Source organism: Xenopus laevis, chromosome 4S, assembly GCF_017654675.1.
Source record: "Xenopus laevis strain J_2021 chromosome 4S, Xenopus_laevis_v10.1, whole genome shotgun sequence".
NCBI lineage: Eukaryota > Metazoa > Chordata > Amphibia > Anura > Pipidae > Xenopus > Xenopus laevis.
This window is the reverse complement of record NC_054378.1, coordinates 76247026-76270926: the sequence shown is the minus strand read 5'-3', so window position 1 is coordinate 76270926 and position 23901 is coordinate 76247026. Positions and strand designations below refer to the sequence as shown.

Here is a 23901-nt window from a genome sequence, read left to right as displayed (position 1 = left end):
GGGAGTGCAGCGCAGAACGCCTCTGTGTAAGGGCCCTAACACGCTAAAGAGCATGGCTATGTGATCAATCATAATGAAGGTCAGGTGGGTGTCTCACAATACAAATTAGATAACCACAGTCTAAACCCTAACAAAATAGGCCCAAATGAGTTATAAGCAATATAACACCATCTAATCAAAAAAGCAAATGTATTAGACCAGTGCTGCAGGGGAAAAGGGGGCCTGTTTCCCCACATATAAAATGCAATGTACCAAGATTAAGCAAAGATATAATGATACACAGAAGCCTTTTGTATAAGAAAAACTCGATTAGTACGAATCGAATACGACTCAGATTTTTCGGGTTGGAACCATTTTATTGAAAATTAGACATTCAAATTTTTTCTTAAATAACCTCCCAATTGAATTGAGTATATTCGAATAAAAAAAAAAATACCATGAATTCAAAATTCCACCTTTGATAAATGGGCCTCTTAAAGTTCCTAATAAAGGTGCAGATCCAATGTACGTACCCTGCTGTATATGTTGATGCCAATCAGTACAATGGCCATTGTGATGTTGAATATTGCTATAAGCTTCGCTTACTCCATGAAGCTTTCCAGCTTTCTGGCCGGCCTCCAGTTGGACAGCCCCTGCATTAATAAATGGAGATTTTCAGTGGGTATATTTATCAAAGGGTGAAAGAGCTCATTGTTTAATAAATCAGTTGGATCATGATCCTTGAAAACTGGCTTTTATATTCCCTACCCTCTTCCTTTTTTCCCCATCGAATTCCCTTTCCTTAGAGATACTGACACCAGAAATCAAACCTTTTTTTTACATATATCTAGTGGCGTAACTAAATGTTATTGGGCCCACAGCAAATTAATTTTAGGGCCCCCAACATATCCATAGATTGTCCAGTTTTACCAATATATGTTGGCATTGCTGTCTAGCTAGTGTGCATATTTTGAATATAATTAAGTTTTTGGTGTAATAGTAATAGAGATAGCTTAGGGGCTACCCAATGTAACTTTAATAGTCGTATTACTGTACTATCACAGTCACTTCCAGCCAAGTTGTTACCCCGAAAGACTTAGGGGTTATTTACTAAAATCCAAAAATTTCTCATATTTTATTATATTTACTTTGACCAAACTCGCATCCACATTTTTACCTTATTTATCAATAAGTTAACTCAAAAAATCTGGTGCAGGAAAAGACTTGATAAAATCATGAAAAAATCCAAATTTTTCAGATTTTTTTTTTCAGATTTGATTCCTGAAAACTCCGATAATTTTGGATTTTTGTCCGAAAACCAAGAATTAATCGTATTATTGTAAATAACCCAGTGCATTTTATATCTTCCAATTGTAAAAGGGACATCTGCCCTTTATGTCTACATGACCTTGGCAGATTTGAGATGCAGTACTTTTTTATTCAGACTTTAAGCAGCCTCAGAGTTTAATAAATAAGAAAAAGGTTGAGTTTTTTTTAATGAAAAAATGGACTTTAGTAAATAAGCCACTTAAACTAATTTTTAAAGGCCTAAAGGTTTGAGGTGCTTACTACTTTGAATAAACTCAAACTCTGTTTGTTTGTTTGTTTTTAAAAATCAGAATATAAAAAAATCCTTTGAATAAAATTGTAAAAAACAGGGAAATACAGGGAAAACTGCCTAAATCTCAGGGTCTCTACATTAACAGGAAACTCCAAGTTATATTTGCATTGTTATCATTCAATGGCTGCCAGCAGGAGCAGGATTGTGCCGAAAGGGGTATACAAACCATAATGAAATGAATTAAACAATAAGGTAAGGTAAAATCACTGGTTACCTAGTTGTTTGGCACCACCAGCTATTCTAGTTGCTTATCTGTTACCTCTGCACCAATGCTAGGAGGGTGCAGGTGCAGTACAGAAATCTCAGAAAAGGTTCTGTGCTGCTCACACACTTAACCACTCTTGCCTGGATGCCTGTAAGAATATGTAGGCACCCAACAAATAATAACCCATATTGGTGTATTTTTTTAAAGAAAAGCAGCATCAGTCTTAGGTAGCAGTTAAAAGACTAGAATCACAAGTCTAACAACTTAAAAACCACTCAGTACATTGCAATATTCACTTGATGGGCCATGTGTGTTGTTACAGTCATTCAACCAATGTTTACATCGCATGCCTGGCCTATATAGACCCCTTGTAGTGGATTACGCCCACGGATCAATCCAGTCATTGGCCAATGGAATCTACCTGCCTATCCAAATGATACCAGAACAAAGTTTTAATGACATGCATGGGCCAACAGGCTGGTGAAGAGTAGCTAAGATGGCACTCAAGGTATAGGCAGCTTGACAAATGCAAAATTCTGATTATGTAATTTATATAACATAATATATGGAGTTAGGGAGGAAATTCCACCCCCCCCCCCACCAAGGCAAATTAGAAAGACTACAAGAAGGGGGGGGGTTGCCTTCCTCTGGATCAACTAGCAGTTAAGCAGGTTTGATAGATAGATAGATAGATAGATAGATAGATAGATAGATAGATAGATAGATAGATAGATAGATAGATAGATAGATATAAAAGGTTGAACTTGATTGACTTGTGCCTTTTTTCAACCTAACTTACTATGTTACAGTATGAAGCTTTGTGAAAACCATGTTTATATACTGCATTGCATTTTCAACTCTACTAGCTTTTAGAGCAGCTGTCATTCAGATAATCAAAGACAAATAAAGGCTTGGATACATTCTCCTGCAATGGTTATGTGTGTATTAATAGAAGCATTCATATAAGATGTGGCACAATACTTCCAGTGGGCAAGTGCATCACTGTGCCAGGATCCTTTGGGTGTGATCCATGGAACAGGAGGAGCAGTAATGGATGATTTATAGTGCAGAGAATTGCTACATTATACTTCATTCCATTGCACTTTGCCTTCCAGACACACCTTCTTTAAGTACACACTACACCCAGCAGCATACACACAACCTCTGCCCTGAAAAAGGGGCAACATAATGCACCCTGCCTCCAGCTGTATCTGAAATTACCCTTGATGCACAACAGCATGAGGTCTCAGCCTCAGACATGCTTCATTAGGTACAAAGGCATATGTCAAATGCTGGCGGATTGTTCGTGCTATATAGCAACATTGCTGTCCGAGTAAAATGTAAAAAGATGTCCAGGTTCTGTGGTTCACTCCCCTCTGCCGGTTAAAGGATCCGTTCTCCTTCGGATATGCAATAGGAATTATGTGTAGACAAACCAGCGCTAAAAGCTTGGGGAAAAAACGAAATAGTAATATATAGTGTAGTATTTGCTTGTTAGGTATGTGACACCCCTGTGTGTATATTAAGGGTAAAAAGTGTTTCTTCACCTGTGCGGTTCAATTACCCTGCAACCATTTACCAGCATATAAATAATCCACCGCCTGTGTTTGACATACAAATATACTCACAGACGTTTTAAATATTTGCTCGCATTAAGGATGTTTGTTGTTGCTGTTCCACTCGTTTTGGCATCTAAGGACACATGCTTGACATCATGTAAAACAATTTATTAAAATACTGTAGATTTATAAAGTTAAAATTACACTCACAAAAAAATCTTGAAGTTTGCACGTATAAAAGTCATTCCAAAGGTGTTCCCAGCTCCACCAGATTTGTTCCGCTGTATAAAGATGTTAGCTAGCCGGCATAATCAGCGTGTGGTGTCTGGGCCTCCTTGGATGACGTCACAGCCATTGCTGTCCGAGTGCCATGTTTATAATTGCCTTGAACAGTTTTGTAGAATATTTTATTATACTGTTAAAGGGGTAGTTTAACTTTAAATGAACTTTTGGTATGATGTATGCAGTAAGCCTTTGTTTTTTTCTTTTTTAATTATGTAGCTTTTTGTTCATTAGCGTCCTAGACTTCAGTAGCTATATGGTTGCTATGGTCTATTTTACTCTAGCAATTAACAGTAGAGGGCCTGAATGAAAAGCATAAACATTGCCAATAAAATTGTAGGATCACCAATCAATAGCAATATTTTTGGTTGCTGAGGTCAGTGCTCCCCCATATCTTGGGCAGTGCTGGATATAAGTCAATTAAACTTAAGGCTCAAAATTGGCATATATGCTTACAAAATATGGCCGTAGCAGAAGGGGGCAAAAAAACCTACATATTAATGTGTACAATAAAATAACATTTATTACATGTATTTATAGACCCCATTTGTAAGAAAAGAATGGAGGGATCCAGACATGGGCACTAGACAGAAATAATAAATATTACACGGTATATTTCATTGCATGAATGATCCCATTCTCAGACAAAGGTTTTTGGAGCTTAGTCCAAACCTGTTCATCTATTGTAGCACATACGATTTAATCTACCTGGGATTTATCACAATGGAAATGCTAATATTTATTTTAAACTCATAAAACATTACTTTACATTACTTAATGTCTGTCAAGTCCAACATGGCTGTCATGGTTGGTTTCTTTTTGACAAATACATTTTGAATTGACCTAAAGTACACTTTAGTTTCAAGGATGGATCACACGTAAAACTTAATTCAAGGATTTTGTCTAAGGTATTACATCCTGTGCAATGCTCTGCGGGGCAAACCCAGCTCCAAAAGAACCTGTCAAGCTAGGAACTAGAGGGCAAACATACCCTGTAAGGTATTATCATTGATTTATTATTTATTTATTTATTTGATGTGTTTAATATAATTGACGCTTAGGAAGACAAGGCTTATTCTAAGCACAATACATTTATTACATATATACTGTATATTATAAATATGAGTGGGCTCCTACTGAGAACTGACTAGATGCATTCAGCCTTGAGGGTATATTGTAATATTAAATACATTTTCAATGAATGATGTGCATACAAATATGACCAAACAGAATTCAAGTTTCTTGTTTCTGCGAATCCCAGTAAAATCAAACAGTATATGGGTGAGTCATTGCAAAGAATTTTACCAGAAGTTCAATAAGGGGAGCCATGGGCTGCCATCAGGAATCATGGGGCTGCATACTACTAAGTTAGCAGGGCCCTCCCTTGTTTTTAGTCTACTAAAAGTCAAGTAGGGTCTCACATGCACAGCTGTACTCTTGTCTGCAACAAGTGAGAAATAGGAGCAGATTCAGCCTCAAGGTTTAATGAACATAGAAAACTTATTTTGAGAAAATTCTGGAATACTGTCCATATTACTCTGGCTAATTCTGCCTGTATTTAGTGCTTCCAATGGTAGTTTCTTTTTTTAACCCTTTAACTGTCCATGTTCTGTCCTAAAATTTCCCCTTGCCGATTCCACTCAATCCTGCTTCTATATGGTACATACTGTAAATTTCCAGTGGTACAAACAAGAGATGGCCAGGCCCCCCACCTTCGAGACTCACGCCCTCTCCTCTGGACACGTGCACAGTGTTGGACTGGGACACCAGGGACCCACCAAAAAATCTTAGACCAGGGGCCCACCAAAAGTTTTAGACCAGGGGCCCACCCTCTCTACTATTTTCTTCCTCTCCTCACTCAACCTCTATTCTCCTAGTGTCTTTTCTTTACATACTATAATCCATTATTCCAACTATTCCATTATTCCAACTATTTAGCCTATTTGTTCCCTAGAAATAGGGAATGGCCATGAAATAGGCCAAAAGTTTAGCAACATGAGGGCCCACTGACACCTGGGCCCACCAGGAGTTTTCCTGGTATCCCGGTGGGCCAGTCCGACACTGCATGTGCACTATAGGCAGAGGGTGATTTTTGTGCTTGGGAAGGCTACTTAACCCACTCCTTGCCAGCATGCTTTGATTTTACCTCTCTAGCTTATGTCCTATAAACACAGGGAATGTCATACAAGAAAGTGCATTTACTGTGTTTTTTCTTCTGTCCCATGTACACTCCTATTTATCCTTTTACTCTCTTGCTAGTTACTTATCTGCAGGTGCCACTACTGTATTCCTCACTTTTCATTTCTCTCTCTCTCTTTTAATACTGCTTTCCACCATCACCTATACATTCTATTTTTATCCCCTTTTCTCTTTTACCCAATCCATCTTCTCTTCTATCACATCACAGGTCCCTTTGCATTTTTTACTAGTGACCTTGCATTTTGGTTCCCTCTCCATATTTCTATGCTCTAACTTCAGGTTCCCCTAACTTGATATGCATGCTCTACTATTAATTACTGTCTCCAGGCTGGTGAGAAAGGGGCAGAAGGGAATTAAAGCAAAATAATAAAGAAAAAAAAGGTACTTGGGTGCTGGCCCTGACACACTTTTTTTTTTATTAAAAGCCGGACTACTTGCTTTCAAAGCACCCTTGGTGCACAGTGCTCAAGTGCAGAGTGCAAGATGCTCCCCTGGATTCCTATCCAAAGGCATGGGCTCCAATACCCAAGTGGCCAAGGCCAGAAGACAACATGTGTCGGACTCACCGTCGCCAAAGCTACGGTGAGCCCCGTCGTCACCTACCCCTCTAGCACAGACGGCCCAGACGGGGGGGCAAGGGTCTTCAGACTCCCATTTGCCTCACGGCTATGGGAAGTCCTTGTACCCTGGATTCCACCAAAGCGTCCCTCAGGACACCAATCCCTGGCTTGGGGTCGAGTTGAAGGATTCCAACACCCAAACTTGTGAAAAAGAATCATGTTCACACAAAAAAGGACACCCATACATTTTTTTTCCTGCCTAGCCAAAAGGCCAGAGCAAAGAAAAAGATGTGTTTAATGGAAAATTAAAAGCGTGAAGTGTATGTGCAATGTACATGATACTGTGGTGAATCAGGCACCCCCTGTAGGGGCACAGCAGCTCCGGCTTCCATTTAGCCTTTTATCCCCTTGGCCAAAGGATCAAGTGTTTCTTCGTCTCATCAGAAGGGTCTACCACCCCCAACCGACAATTCAGATACTACAATTAATCTTAGCCCCTGGCCTGGGGTCGAGCTGAAGGATTCCAACACCCAAACCTGTGAAAAAAAATCATGTACACACAAAAAAGGACACCCATAAATTTTTTTTCCTGCCTAGCCAAAAGGCCAGAGCAAAGAAAAAGATGTGTTTAAAGGAAGATTAAAAGTGTGAAGTGTATGTGCAATGTGCATGTTCCCGTGGTAAATCAGGCCCCCCCCCGTAGGGGGCACAGCAGCTCCGGCTTCCATTTAGCCTTTTATCTCCGTGGCCAAAGGATCAAGTGTTTCTTCGTCTCATCAGAAGGGTCTGCCACCCTCAACCGACAATTCAGATACTACACTTAATCTTAGCCAAAAGGCAGAGAAGACACACATATCCCAGGAACAGTTAATCATGGCAGCAGACAGACTTAGCTTGTTTTCCTCTCAAAGTGCAAGTCCCAGTCCTGCCACTAGGGGATTGACTAGGCTGTAGGAAGCTTCACATTTCTTCCACTAGCCTAGCCAATTCTCTTGAAGCTGTACTGGGACTTTGGAGGGGGGGAGGAAGTAAAGTGGTTTTATTCTCTTGAATATTTATTTTCAGCCAGGTTTGGGAAGGCTTATCCTATAAAGCAAGTGTGTGTATTGAATGTTTTCCTAATGGGGCCACCGCAGGTGTAATCCTGGATCCCATTAGTTGGAGGCACTGCCAGAGAAGAGAGTTTACCAGTACCCTTTCACCTCACAAAGGGGACTCAGGACCTGTAAGTGGTAAATAATGTAATGTATAACCTTGGGCACAGAGGGGGGGGGCCAAAAAGGGGTTACAAAATATTAAAATAAAGAGGGCAAATGGTGGCATGTCAATCAAATCTGTTGAATAAATCAGGGATTTAATTCACTCTGGATTCAATATAATTTGCATTGAATATAATTGTCTTGGCAATAATGTTCTATTCTTAGTATTCATTAAAAGGGTTGTTCTAGAATCCTGCAGCGGGTCAGGTACCCTGCGGGTTGCGGGTAGAAGTTCCAGGTGTGGGTATAGATGCCGGTCTGTGGGTTTGCGGGTCGCAGATCAGGATGCGGGTCTTCTCAATAGTGATTTTACTCCTTTTTTCTGATCACGCCTACTTCTGATGATGTCACTTCCAGTTTACAATGACAGCACTTCCTGATTCTTGATGGTCAGCGGGTCGCGGTTCCAGGTTGCGGATAAGGTACTTGCGGGTCGGCTAGCGGGTCCAACTGGGTAAGAATGCGGGTTGCGGATTACAGGTTGCGGGTACGGGTCCGGTCCGGGTTCCAAAAAATAGACCCGCGCAGGACTCTAAGTGGTTCACCACTGAGTTAACTTTTAGTATGATGTAGAGAGTGATATTCTGAGACACTTTGCATTTGGTTTTCATTTTTTATTATTTGTGGTTTTTGAGTTATTTAGCTTTTTATTCAGCACCTCTCCAGCTTGCAATTTCAGCCATCTGGTTGCTAGGGTCAAAATTCCCCTAGCAACCATGCATTGGTCTGTATGAGAGTCCGGAATACAAATAGGAGAGGCCTGAATAGAAAGATTAGTAATAAAAAGTAGCAATAACAATAAATGTGTAGCCTTATAGAGCATTTGTTTTTTTAGATGGCCCCCATTTGAAAGCTGGAAAGAATCAGAAGAAGAAGGTAAATAATTCAAACACTATAAAAAAATAAATAATGAAACTCAATTGTAAAAAAATTGCTTAGAATTGGTCATTCTATAACATACTTAAAGTTAACTCACAGGTGAACCACCCCTTTAAGGTAATAATATACATAGCACTCGTAAATATTCTGCATAGTTCTATGGTACATCTCATTACCCCCCTGAGCAAACTTTCTCCTTGTTGTTTTGTTTGATCTTTCCATAACCAATCACTTTTGCATTGGCCTTGTCCCTTGTCGTGTCCCTTTTCCACTATGTGTGCCCCTTACAGTTCCTGTTAATGGGATTGTCGGGGGGGGGGGACTTTGTACAGTGATAAAGAATATTGCACTGAGACAGTGGCACCTTTTTACTCATCTTTTAAGGTCCAGATTTACAAGCAGAGCTTGTGTAGTTAAGTGCAACCTCTACCCCTTGCTGGCTGCATGTTAGGGGATATCAAGGGGACTGCAAGCACACATGGAACAATGTAGTCGTATGGATAGGTGAAGCTAAGCCAGTGGCACCTAGGAACACATGAAAAAAATAGCTCTATAGTCACCGCTTAACATTTCTAGTAAGGGTAACGAAACACATTTAAAGGGGCAGTTTACCCTAAAATTAACTTGTTTTATGGCATAGAGCAGGGGTACCCAATGTGAGCAACATTAAAGGATTTGTGGAGCAACAGAAGTATGTAATATTTTCCTGTGGCGTTCCGAGTATGTGCTGTGATTGCCTCTTTGGTAACCCTTGTGTGGGCTGGCAGCCTACAGGAGACTCTGGCATTACACATGGTTTTTATGCAGCCAAAACTTTCCCCAAGCCAGGAATTCATAAACAAGCACCTGCTTTGAGACCAATGGGAGCAACATCCAACTGGTTGGTGAGCAACATGTTGCCTGCGAGCTACTGGTTGAGGATCACTGACAAAGACCACAAAATTCTAAGGCCATTTTTATTTGGTCTTAATGTTTATTTTTCATTTTATGTTTTTTAATCCTGAAATCTAAAATGCTACATGGTTGATAGAAGTCTGCCATTAAACCCCTTAGGAAAATGTGCCATTGGGTAATCCCAAATAGAAAATTGCCATTTAAAAAAATAAGGGCCGCCCCCCTGGGATCGTAGGATTCACGGTGCACACAAACAAACCAAAAAAAACATACGTTAGGTCACATGAGCCAATAACAGACAGAGTTGTGTCTTTTGCTTCCACACTTCTTCCTGTTAAAGTTAGAGCTGCAGTATTTCTGCTCAGGTGATCTCTGAGATCATCACACAGGGGCACATTTACTTAGTTCGAGTGAAGGAATAGAATTAAAAAAATTTAGAATTTCGAATGATTTTTTTGGGCTACTTTGACCATCAATTGGCTACTTCGACTACGACTTCGAATCGAATGATTCGAACTAAAAATCGTTTGACTATTCGACCATTCGATAGTCGAAGTACTGTCTTTTTAAAAAAAACTTCGACCCCCTACTTCGCCAAGTAAAACCTACCGAACCTCAATGTTAGCCTATGGGGAAGGTCCCCATAGGCTTTCTAACAAATTTTTGGTCGAAGTAAAATCGTTCGATCGTACGATAAAATCGTTCGATCGTGCGATAAAATCGTTCGATCGTGCGATAAAATCGCTCGATCGTACGATAAAATCGTTCAAATCGTTCGATTTGAAAGATTTAATCATTCGTTCTAACGATTTTACTTCAACTGCAGAATACCCAAATTCTATGAAAAAAGTTTGAATTCGATATTCAAAGTATTTCAATTCGATGGTCGAATTTCGAAGTATTTTTTATTTCGAAATTCGACCCTTGATAAATCTGCCCCTTGGTGTTCATTTTGGGGGTATAGTCTTCCTTTAAGTTGGAAGATGTTATAGGAGAAAGAGTAGCCCCTTTTAGTTACTGGATCATAATAACTCCATGGTAAGGCTATCTGTGTGTGGACTAAATACAAATGTCACTTAAAAGAGTCACGTTCTTGATCCTTTATTATATAAATTTGCACTGCATGTATAAACTTCATAATACCTGTAGGATGGGCCTGTAGCAATTTGGCACAGCATCAAAAAAAATGTAATTTATGGTACAACGCTTGTTCTGCAAGTTTATTCCCCAAGCTAGAAACATTTGACAAATATTCTTCCATGCAGAAAGCAATATGGCTGAAATAGACATTCATGACACATATTGCTGGGTCTGTTTCTAGACCCTTTCTCAGCAGGTACATGCACTCAAGCAATCTGTACAATCAGTATGAGTGTCATTTGGCTACAGCATAACATAGATTATACATTATACAATGAGAAGATTGCAGTCATCTCGACTCATTTCTACTGGAGAAGCTGGGGAAGTAAGTCAGGGCACAGAAGTCATTTAGGGACACTGATATGATATTCCCATTTTTTACAGCAAACATAAATTCAGGGATGAATCATCTCTTTCTTTGTACATGTTAAAAAAACAGCTCTATTGAGTTTTTACAAACCAAACACACAAATATAAATTAACTTCAAAGGGAAAACTGTAGGGGATACACAAATAGACTCCCTTATTTGTATTTCTTACAGTTTTCAATGATTTATGAGTGTGCTTCCTCAACCTAATGGCTTTTCCTGCAGCAAACCCAGCCATGCTGTCTGTCAGTTGGAAAAAAACACATTAATTAAACAACTAACAAACCTTTATACAGGTATAGGATCCGTTATTCGGAAACCCTTTATCCAGAAACCTCTGTATTACGGAATGGCTCCCATAGACTCCATTGTATACAATTTTTTTTCTCTGTAATAATAAAACAGTACCTTATACTTGATCCAAACTAAGATATAATTAAATCTTATTGGAAGCAAAACCAGCCTATTGGGTTTATTTAATGTTAAAAGGATTTTCTAGTAGATTTAAGGTATGAAGATCCAAATTACAGAAATACTGTTATTCGGAATGTCCCATACCTGTATACATTTGGGGGCAGATTTATCAAAGGTCGAAGTGAATTTTCGAAGTAAAAAACTTTGAATTTCAAAGTAATTTTTGGGTATTTGACTAGGGAATAGTCCAACTTCGATTCGAATTTCGAAGGTCGAATTTTTTTTGAAGTACTGTCTCTTTAAAACTTCGACTTCGACCATTCGCCACCTAAAAGCTGCCAAAGTGCTGTTTTAGCCTATGGGGGACCTCCTAGAACCTGTATGGAGGCAATTGGGGGAGTTTGGGAGATCGAAGGTCGAAGTAAAAAATAGGGGGCTATAACAAGTACATCAGGGTCCCAGATATCCCCATAGGAGCTTGCTTGCTGCACAAAGCACTGGATTGAAAGCAACTTCTGGAGACGCAGCCTTTGAGCTCCATAACGTGTGTGTGCAATTGATGTTATAATTTCTGGCAAGGTCGGGCAACATCTTAGTTTTTCCCCCGCCTGCCCCTTTATAAGCGAGTGTGGCCTACTGCAGAATCTGCATTTTCTCTGGCTACAATTTCCACTATTTCAGAAATCGTTAGCATTATACGTACTAAATCCTGACAGACATTCTAAATCTTACCACAGTAAGAGGCAGATTTACTAAGGTTCGAGTGAATTTTCGAAGTACAAAAACTTTGAATTTCAAAGTAATTTTTTGAATACTTCGACCATTGAATAGGATACTACGACTTCAAATTTACTTCGAAGTAAAAATTGTTCGACTATTCGACCATTCGATAATCGAAGTACTGTCTCTTTAAAAAAACTTCGACTTTAATACTTCGAATGTCAGAGGATTCTATTCGATGGTCGAATTTCGAAGTATTTTCCACTTCGTAATTCGACCCTTGCTAAATCTGCCCCTAAGTGTTTGCATATTCATGTTAACAGAAAGAAAAAAAACTTCTGACTTCTCTGTGCTTTCACCAGCCATTCTGCCATGTTTTTATGCATAGAATTACACAATAATTATGATTTGTTTACTCCTCAATGTTGTGCTTTTCATTTTCAAATATTACTTTTCTGCTTCTTGTACTTAATAAAACCATGTAATGATCCACATCACATGCCTTAAATGTATCAACTCCAAAAAGAGAACACTATAACAGATGTATACCATATTCTTATTTCTGCCACAGCAATTTTCTAGTCAGCACTCACCCACTTTCCACATCTCTTTCATGATCTGCCCGGCCCGAGATAAGCAAGTCTTGGCCTTGGCCTGGGTCTTGCCAACTTGTTTACCTCTTCCTGACATGATTCAAAGTCTCTCGTTTACGCAAAATAACTCAACGACTCACGGCCGGCAAGACCCGGGCCAAGGCCAAGACTAGCTCTTCTCGGCCCTGGCAGATCATGAAAGCCGTGTGCTAAATAAAGGCTTTTTAAACTAAAAATCCTTGAACGGAGCTGTGTCATATATTGGAGCACAATTAAAACAACACAATCTAACCAGATATTCCCTTTAAACAGTGGATCATAAATCATTGAAGTGCTGCAAGGATATAGCTGTATTGTTGCTAATCTGCAGCATAGCTTTTTCATTAGGCTTCTTGGACACTGAGCTGTGGAACTAAGTAGTAGTCCTAGTTATATTTGTGCTGATCCACAGGACTGCTATTCCAATTCGACATGGATGAGCCATTTGTTAATTGAAATGTGCAGCACAGATTCCCAGTGTAAATGTCCTTGTATTATCTATCGCCCAGCAGTACCACTGACTAGCCTTGTACTCGTTTCACTCAATGAGGAGGTACGTGTTCCATTAACCCCCCAAATGACGAACCAAGTAGCATGCGTACAACTGGGGGGCCCTGCTGCATGAATTGACTGCTAAAGGCCAGATTAAACTCACTCATTGCACACTTGCATAGATTGCTTGCCTAATAAAGTGCATTACAGAAGTCCATTACTAGCCCACAGTGAGCCTGTGTAGAGACTATAGCTTACAGTTCTCACCATAGACTGTCTTTATATTTATAACTGCAGGAAAAATTTCCAAAAAATACCACCATATGGCATGCGTGCATCATGCACTACCCCAACGGTCCCTATTCACAGTGCTCCAGCCATATTATGCTAATAGCCCCCGTAATCCAAAACTCCTCTGTTTCCTCTAATTAACTCTGCATAACTGTATTTATTTTATATCAATTTGGCACAGTGTAGTGTTTATATAGTGCAGGAGATTCAAATCTAATTGTCCCAATGAATACTGTTTGGTCAATTATGGGTCCCCACTTTTCTAAATTCCCATAATAATGATTTTACTTTCTTGTAAAGCCTTATCAGGGACCTTCTAACTAGTGCTGCTGTCTTAAATGGCTCATTGAAGTCATGTCATACACACTTTTTTTTCATAGAAAAATTTAAATTTTAAATGTTTGTGATGTTAAAATCCAGAGGTTGCTAAAAGTCAGAATACAAAAGTACTCCATCTCAAACCTGCCAAGATCATGTACAAGTCGATGGCAAATGTCCCTTTTACAAGTGGACGATATCATGATCTGCACTGGTTCTCATACAATAATCTGAATAATTCATAGTTTTAGGGAGATATTCCGGAAAAAAAAAAAACAGTTTTCAGCGTCAAAGCCTAAAAAATTATACAATTTCCTGCACCAGATTTTTTCAAGTTAATTTATTAATAAATAAAGTAAAAATGTGGAGTTTGGCTGAAGTGGTTTTTAGAAAATAATGAGACATTTTTCTGGTAATGTTAAATTGAGACTTCACTCTATGTGCATATGTAGTTATGCTCTATAAAGAGATTAAAGTCATATTACATCATAGCTATAAAGGAACTGAGTGCCAACTTTAAGGGGCAGATTTATCAAAGGTCATGGTGAATTTTCGAATGAAAAAAAATGGAATTACAAGCTATTTTTTGTGTACTTCGACTAGGGAATAGTCCAATTTAGAAAATTTTAATATCAAAATTTATCAAAAATCAATTTATCGAAATCAAGGGTCGAATTTCGAATTGAAAAAGCTTCGAAATTCAAATTCAAAAAGACCAACCGAAATTAAGTTAAAGTTTTTTTTGGGTCAAATAGGTCAGTTTTCGATCGAATAGGTCCGTATTCGGCCGCATTTGAATCGTACGAATCGAAGGAAGCACTTTCAATCGAATTCGATTCAAAGTTTTTCTCAAATTTTTTTTTAGATTTTTCAAAGCGCACCAATTGACTCCAAGTAGGTTCTAGGTGGTCCACCATAGGCTAAAACAGCAATTCGGCAGGTTGAATATGGCGAATGGTTGAATTTTTAAAGAGACAGACATTATAAATTTTGATATTCTAATTATTTTCAAAATCTAATAGAATTTGGACTATTCCCTAGTCGAAGTACACAAAAAATAGCTCAAAATTAGAATTTTAAAAACTTCGAAATTCGACCATCGAATTTGATACTTCGATAGCCAAAGTATTTTTTCGATTGAAAACGGCTGTTTTCATTTGATCGATTAAATCGAAAATACTTCCACTTCTAAAAACGTAGCCAAATACTGCCTATGGGTTCTAGGAGGTCCCCATAGGCTAACATAGCAATTCGGCAGGTTTACGGTGGCAAAGAAGTCAATGTTTTTTAAAGAGACGGTATTTTCGAATGGTTGAATATTCAAAGGTTTTTCAATTCAAATTGAATTTAGGCCTATTCAATGGCCGAAGTACCCAAAAATTACTTTGAAATTCGAAGTTTTGAATTCAAAAATTCACTTCGAATTCACTCCGACGGGGCAGATTTATCAAGGGTCGAATTTCGAAGTGTAAAATACTTTGAAATTCGACCATCGAATTGAAATACTTCGACTTCGATATTCGAAGTCAAAGTATTTTTCACCGAATTTGGCCAAATTCGAACGATCAAAGTAAAATCAAAGTCGAATGATTAAATGGATTTGATTCGAAAGATTTTAGCATACGATTGAACGATTTTCCTTCGATGTGTATAGACTTAGAAAATGGTTGTAGAAGGTCCCCATAGGCTAACATAGCACTTTGGCAGGTTTAATTTGGCGAAGTATTGAAATCAAAGTTTTTTTAAAGAGACAGTACTTCGATTATCGAATGGTCGAATATTCGAAGTCGTAGTATCCTATTCGATGGTCAAAGTATCCAAAAAATTTCTTTGAATTTCGAATTTTTTTGACTTAGAAAATTCCCTCTAATTCACTTCGACCCTTGATAAATCTGCCCCTTAGTAAATGGGCCCCTATGACATCCCACTGCCGAAAACTTCGCACAGCCCAGTGATTTTTATTCCCCCGCCCCTCCCTTTGCTTACCTCCAGCTGATAGACTCGGACCGGCTGTGAAAAGCAAGGTAAGTGCCAATCAGCGAGCTGTGGGAGGATGGCCCCGCCCCCCTGCCTGTGAGTTTGTGTGAAAGTGAGTGAGTGAGAGTACAAGGGCTCCGGCTATTGGGACAGATCGTGCTGATTGCGCTTTTACCACAACAGGGACCAACATGTCTAAAGACGCAGGCGGAGGGTGAGTGTTCATAATTCCTACCTCTCCCGTTTCTGTTAAACATCCTGTACTCCCCCCCCCCAACACGGATTATTAAACAGTGTACCGAGCTCGGTCAGGAGATTAACCAGGGCTGAATGATATGTGTGGGGATGAAGGTACTACTTTCACAGGATGTCTGGAACTTTATTCTTTCTTTGTGCACCTCACTGCCCGCTAACCTTCTGCTACTTCATACTTTATTGGAGCCTAAAGGGGTGAATTGCTTTCTGTTTGAGCTGCAGTGAGACTCCACATAGATTGCTGTGCGGTTGGCAGCTACCATTCACCTACAGAGGGTGAACCACATAGAGTTTGTGTTTATTATTATATAAGTCCCTGGTGCCTGGGCTATTTAATTTTCCTCAGCTTGATGGACATGGATATTAAATCACTGTATCATTGGTGAGATCAGTAAACTGCAAGATGTGATTATCTATTTATTGCATCTTTATAACTTGCAGCACCCCCAGGCAACCATCAGGGGCCTCCAATTCACATCAAGCATCTTATCTTGTGCCTGTGTGTAGCGCTTGAACCTCAGCTTTGTTACAAAGGCTGGGGGTTTGGATGCTGAGCAGGAGCACATATAATGGGGCTTATCACTAGCTGATTAATATGTTTTGGCTGTCCTGGTAACTTGACTGGTACCCTAGAGCAGTTGCACAGGAATAACACGATTATAAGAGAAATGAAGAGGGTGGGTCAGTTTATTACAGGGGTCTCCAACCTTTTTAACCCATGAGCCACATTTAATTATAAAAAGAATTGGGGAGCAACACAAGCATGAAAAAGTCCATTGGGGTGCCCAATAAGGGCTGTGATTGGCAGTCCCTATGTGGACTGGCAGCCTACAGGAGGCTTTACTTGGCACTATATTTAGTTTTTATGCAATTACAACTTGCTTTTAAGCCAGATTTCCAAATGTAAGTACTGCTTTGAGGCCACTGAGTGCAACATCCAAAGGTTGGGAGAGAAACATGTTTCTCACGAGCTACTGGTTGGGGATCACTGGTTTATCATCATTAGAAGAGGCGTAAAACTGGGGAAAACCTGAATTAATGCACTAAATGCATTCTTTCCTATTTCTCATATGAGGGGGTATGTTTTCTACCTAGTTTCATGGCTGTGCAGTTTTTATTTAGAGGGTAAACAAAGGAACAGTTGTCATTTCTGGAAAAAGTAGGAAGTAGAAATGCCCGGCTGTAACTCTATTAACTTTGCAACATAATCATTATGAACAGGTATTTAAATAGCTCCAACATATTCCACAGCGTTGTACAATAAATGGGTGTATGTATTAAACATACAGATTTAAATACAAAAAAAACCCACCGGTAATAATCTGCACAAGAAATAGGGAGGGATCTGCCCAAAACAGCTTACAATCTAAAAGAAGGAGTATAAGACAATATGTAGATATCCAAACCCTTGCAGCTTTGTGTTTAACTTAACAGAAATGATAATGACCCTTTCTAGGAGCAACTGGAAATGCAGGGTCATGTATCTTAAAGGAGAGCTAACCCCTCAAAATGAATATGGTTCATTCCATATTTAACATATTGAATTTATTGCACCAGCCTAAAATCTCAGCAACTCAATTGCAGCAAAGCAATGATCCAGGACTTTAAACTTGTCACAGGGGGGTGACACTCGCATGCTCAGTGGGCTCTGAGCAGCTGTTGAAGATAAGCTTAGAGGTCATCGCAAATTTATAATCAGAAAATGAGGTTTGTCTGTAATATAAGCTGATGCTACAGGGCTGATTATTAAATTCTGATGCCAATTGCATGCTTTTCTGAGCTGCCATGTAGTAATTATCTCTAGTAACTACCAATTAGCCTTATATTGGGACATTTCTATTCTGTATATATAGTATATTGTGAGTCAGTCCCTAAGCTCAGTAAGTGACAGCAGCACAGAGCATGTGCAGTGAATCAGCAGAAAAGAAGATGGGGAGCTACTGGGGCATCTTTGGAAACACAGATCTTCACTGCTAAAGGGCTGTGGTTGCCTTGGGCTGGTAAAGAATCCCAAAACATAATGTACAGCATTTCTAGCCTACTTCTGTAGTTAGGCTTTAGTTCTCCTTTAATTTCATCATTTCAAGCTGCTTGGTATTTAGCTATATTGAGAATAATGGTAGGGAAGATATAGTATATTGTTCACAGTGGCCAATAGATGAATGATAGCATTATCATATTCTCTTACAACAGACCAGGCACAATGTTGCACTCAGTGCAGCCGCTGAATCGTTTGGAGATCATTTACAGGACGACGTTCTCAATCAGATTTAGAGGCAGAGGCAAATTGTGGTCTTGAGTCACAAACATAAGAAATGTGGGGTATTTGATTAGTTATGCACTGGTAACACACACAGAATGTATGGATATTAAGTACTGCTCTCCTGTAATGCAGACATTGATTGTACACTGTAGTTAGTATTGTTGAGTATTTAATGATGCATTTTGTCTGATTTTATCCAGGACATTACTGGATTAAGTGTAATAAGCACAAGCATAGACTCCCTGTGTATATATACTTTATCCTCTCATTACAGAAAATCATGTGCTAAGCGTTTGTGATTTGTGACTCATCTTTACCTTAACTTTTAATATGTTAAAGAAAGACCAATGGTAAGCAACTTTTCAATTGGTCTTCATTATTTATTTTGTATGGTTTTTGAATTATTTTCCTTTTCCTCCTGACTCTTTTCAGCTTTCAAATGGGGTCACTGACCCAATCTAAAAACAAATGCTTTGTAAGGCTACACATTTCTTGTTATTGCTACTTTTTATTTATACTGTAAATGCACTAGAGCTGCGGTCAGGATACTGTAAATGCACTAGAGCTGCGGTCAGGATACTGTAAATGCACTAGAGCTGCGGTCAGGATACTGTAAATGCACTAGAGCTGGGGGGCTGCATGTTCGACTTCCCTGATTTAGGAAGCTTTGTGAGAGTTCTGTAAGCCGATTGAATGAGTTCACAGACCAGCTCGTTAGCTAGCTCTGGATAGAAAATTATAATTATTATTCTTACTTTGTCCAGAACTGCTACTCTCAGAAAGTATAATTCTGTACATACTTTGCTTTCTTGTGTGCCTGTAAACCTGGCATAGAAGCCATACCAGTCTTTAACCCTCCAGCTGTTACTGAACTCCCTTTTTAATATTAATAACACATAGATACAAATTACCAATATATTATACAGTGCTGTACAATAGAGGGTGTGTACATAAAAAAAGTGCCTTCCTTTTTTTTCCTTGAAGTGTGTGTGTATTTTAGTTAATGAATTAAGTGAAGGTTAAACATGTTTTACCCTAGAGAGTGAAAAAAATGAATGCAAAAATAAATTAATTTCAAACGCAGAAAGCCTTGGCAAGTAGCCAATACATAATGGGGTAGTTTACATTTTGAGCTAGAGGCACATGTTTCTGTGCTGCTGGATGTGAATCAATTAAATTAAAATGAATTAAAAGCAGTTTAATAGTGCATCAGTCATACACACACGTGCCCATATGTATAAATGAAACAGTGTTACTTAGGGGCATATTTATCAAGGGTCGAATATCAAATTGAAAAAACGTCGAAAATTCTGATTTAGAAAAGACCAACCGAAACCTCGCTTCTCTCCCTTCTCCCCCACCGCTGCGGGCACTTTATGAAACGTTGTGTATCATTTGACAAATTGAACATTTAGGGGGTTCTCCCCTTTTGCATTCAGTTCTGTGTGCAGGTTCCTCGTTTCTTGCTCTAAGAGCTATGTACCTATCACCTCCCCAGCATTGCACCCTAGGCACGTGCCTCTTCTGCCTACCTCTAGTTCCGGCCCTGTAGAGTAGTGCAACTAGAGAATCATAAAACAAAGTACAAAGAACCAGAGTTCACTCCTAAGACCTGAGGAACTGAAGTTTAATTTGAAGCAGTTTAAGTGGTTCTTCACAGTGAGGGAAAGGAGGTTGTGGAATGCCCTGCCCAGTGATGTTGTGATGGCAGATTCTGTTAATAACTTTAAAAGTGGATTGGATGATTTCTTGGAAAGCAACAGTTATCACAAGTTATATAGTTTGCTTAGTATAGATGTGTGTGTGTATGTATGTATGTATGTATGTATACACACACACACACACACACACACACACACACACACACACACACACATTACCACAATGAATTGTAATTGAAACAACTCAGATGCTGTTGAACTGCAGACTTTCAGCTTTAATTCAGTGGGTTGAACAAAATGATTGCACAAAAATGTGAAGAACAAAAGCCTTTTTTCAACACAATCAATTCATTTCAGGGGCAAAAGTAATTGGACCATTGACTCAAAGGCTATTCCATGGGCAGGTGTGGGCAATTTATTTCATTATCAATTAAGCAGATAAAAGGGGGCAAATTTACTAAAGGGCGAAGTGAGTAACGCTAGCGAAAATTTGCCAGTGTGACGTCATTTGGCCACTTCGCCGATTTACTAATGGGTGCTGGCATAAATTCGCTAGCGAAGTAGACCTACTCTAGCACTACTTCGGACACTAGTGTTTATCCATGATGTGACACAGGACAGAAGCAGCCGAATAAATTCTGAGGTGTTCAGAGACACTGTCTGCTCAAATCCAGCTAAATGCAGTCAAATTGATTGGGAGGTGTTTCATAATCACCAAAAACATACAACCAAAGCAACCCAGGAGTTTATTAAAGCAAAGAAGTGGAATATTCTTGAATGGCCAAGTTAGTCACCTGATCTGAACCCAATTGAGCATTCATTTCACTTTTTGAAGACTAAACTTCAGACAGAAAGGCCCACAAACAAACAGCAACTGAAAGCCTCTGCAGTAAAGGCCTGACAGAGAATTAAAAAGGAGGAAACCCAGAATCTGGTGATGTCCATGAGTTCAACACTTCAGGTTGTCATTGCCAGCAAAGGGTTTTCAACCATGTATTAGAAATTAACATTTTATTTCCAGTTTTTTTAATTTGTCTAATTACTTTTGAGCCACTGAAATAAAGTGATTATGTTAAAAAAAGGCTTTAGTTTAATGCAATCTTTTTGTTCAACCCACTGAATTAAAGCTGAAAGTCTGCAGTTCAACTGCATCTGAGTTGTTTCATTTAAAATTCATTGTGGTAATGTACAGAACCAAAATGAGAAAAAAAGTTGTCTCTGTCCAAAGATTTATAGGTTTACTGTAGCTTTATACAGTATATGAGAGAATTTATAGGTTTTGCTAGGTGTGTGTGTGTGTATGTGTATATCTATGTGTATATCTATATATCTATATATATATATATCTATATATATATATCTATATATATATATCTATATCTATATCTATATATATATATATATATATCTATATATATATATCTATATATATATATCTATATCTATATATATATATATCTCTATATATATATATATATATATATCTATATATATATATATATATATCTATATATATATATATATATCTCTATATATATATATATATCTCTATATATATATATATATATCTCTATATATATATATATCTCTATATATATATATATATATATATATATATATATATATATATATATATATATATATATATATATATATATATCTCTCTATATATATATATATATATATATATATATATATATATATATATATATATATATATATATATATATATATATATATTTAACAAACAAGGGAAAGTTGTGCTCACCACTAATTTTTAAAATCATTAGGCGGGGGTGCAATGAGGCTGTGACCACAAAATACATATAGTCAAATACAAGAGTCCTCTGCACTCAACCCATTATCAATATATTTAAGACAGAGACATTTTGTGCATTAATGAATCAGATAAAATTAAGCATAGGACTGGCCGGATATGCTTGATCAACATTTCCTTTTGAGTATACATATTGAGGATTTGCTGAACATTTGGGGCCATAGTAAACTAAGTGTTGCACATTCTTGTGGACAAAATGGTATTGGAATATTATGAGACAACACAAGGAGACTTTGTATTGCTGAAGCACACAGATATTTATTACTGTTTTTATTATATATGTTTGACCATATCTTATCCGAAAATCTATATTAGAGTTTATTAGGGCTGGTTAATGCCAATGTATTTGCAAACACAGTTTATCTAATTATTCAAAGTTTGAATGCAGAGACAAACTGATATTACAAGATGCTTATAAGCTTACCAAAGACAATGTTCTGTAAAGCGTGTTTTCCCAGCAGCTGTCTGGCCTTGGCATTAATAAAATGTGGCAACCCTACATGCAGCTTATAATCAAGTCTGGCCACATTCTATTTTTGGACTGACTAGCTGGAGATTGGCAGGTGAATGTTTCTACAGTGATGCACAAGTTTGGACTGAACATATATACGGTCCAGCTTTCTTGTTAACTATTTAGTGGTATTTAAAGCACAGTAGAATAATTTCCTTCTGCAGAGTCAGGGTTAGTTAAATCAACAGTTTGCATGTGCTCAAACTCAGGATGTGTTTTAAAAAACCCAAAACTTTGTTGAAACAGTGATCTACCTACCATCACAAATAATAAAAAGATGGTACAGCTTTTGTGTTTTACATTATAAGCACTTTTTTCTGAAGCTGTATTTTTTTTAATAAACCTCTTGAGACTGAGAATATAGAAGTTTGGGTTTGATTACTGAATTATTTGAGTGGTGCCAGATTATCTTGCATGCCTGGTTGAAATGAATTTCACTTTAAGGGTGATGAGCTTGGTCCTGGATATACTTGGGTACAGTCAGGAATAGTTGCCAAGAACCACTGAATTGGGGCCCCTCATGAACCACTTCTGCCTTGCTGTCATGTAAGATCTGTCTGATGACTTTAAAATATTGTTTGCATACTTTGGACATGTTTTATATATGCTTATTATGATTTATAGGTAAATAATCCCTCTAACAACCTTTAACTTATTCTTAATTCTGCCTTTTTATTCTGGCCATTCATGATTCCTTGGATCAGACTGAAAGTATATTGCTGCGTGCAAGGGGAATCCAGCAAATTGTTTTTATTTTTCCTTCTTCTCTATTTATATAGCTCTGACATATGCTCCAGTGCTTTACAGAGATTATAAATCAGCCCCTGTCCCAGGGAGCTTGCAGTCTAAAGAATTGATCTCATTCACACATACCAGTAGTCAATTAACCTGCCTGTATGTTTTGTGAATGTGGGAGGAAACTTGAATCAAACTTTGGACCACAGTGCTGCATTTTTATTTTGTTCTAAATTACCACCACTTTAATATGTATTAATGCTAAGTTGTTTTATTCATTTTATGGCTTGTCTTCCTTGATTAGAAATGGGTTGACAATATATTGATGGATTATGTATGTTTGTACCTGCTGTTTGTATGCTGTAGAGATAAAGTATGCAGTGATCATATTTAGTGAACAGTTTACAATGAGCCTAGGGTTTAAAGTAGCATTTTCTGGTTTAAAGGGCATTTAGCAACTGTTTACACAAAATGTATTGGCAGCTTCTTGTTATTGCTCCCCTAATTTCCAGTTTGACAGATTATTCCTGTTTTGTTCAGTAAAAAGGGCCACTCATGACGCCTCTGAGTCTCAGACTCTGAAGCACTGTAGGTTCCGCCCCCACAATGACGCCGTGGTGTTTTTTGTGGCTGCTGAGAAACTTGTTGAGACTTTTAAACATACCTCCCAACATTTTGGAAATGGAAAGAGGGGACAAAAAGATTTGCCGCACGGAGCATGTTACAGTTTGGACCACACCCATTTTGTGGCCACACCCCCTAATTACCATGTTCAGTTTATAAAATTTGGCAAGTTATAAAAGTTTGAACACATTTCTGTGTTGTTTTATTACAGTTTTGCGAATGTAGG

The 23901-nt window shown here is 38.2% G+C and overlaps 1 protein-coding gene across 2 annotated transcripts in view; it reads left to right on the top strand.

Moving 5' to 3' along the window:
- Positions 1-15844: 15844 nt before the first annotated feature.
- ttc39a.S (tetratricopeptide repeat domain 39A S homeolog) overlaps positions 15845-23901 on the top strand; it is a 48463-nt gene continuing 40406 nt past the window's right edge. The window contains exons 1-2 of one of the 2 annotated variants that reach the window (XM_018260884.2): positions 15929-16003; positions 18582-18657. In XM_018260884.2, coding sequence (XP_018116373.1) covers positions 18638-18657 — 20 coding nt within the window. In that variant the 5' untranslated portion in view covers positions 15929-16003; positions 18582-18637. Of the gene's footprint in view, positions 16004-18581; positions 18658-23901 lie in introns of both variants that reach the window. The other variant, XM_018260883.2, reaches the window with a different exon arrangement.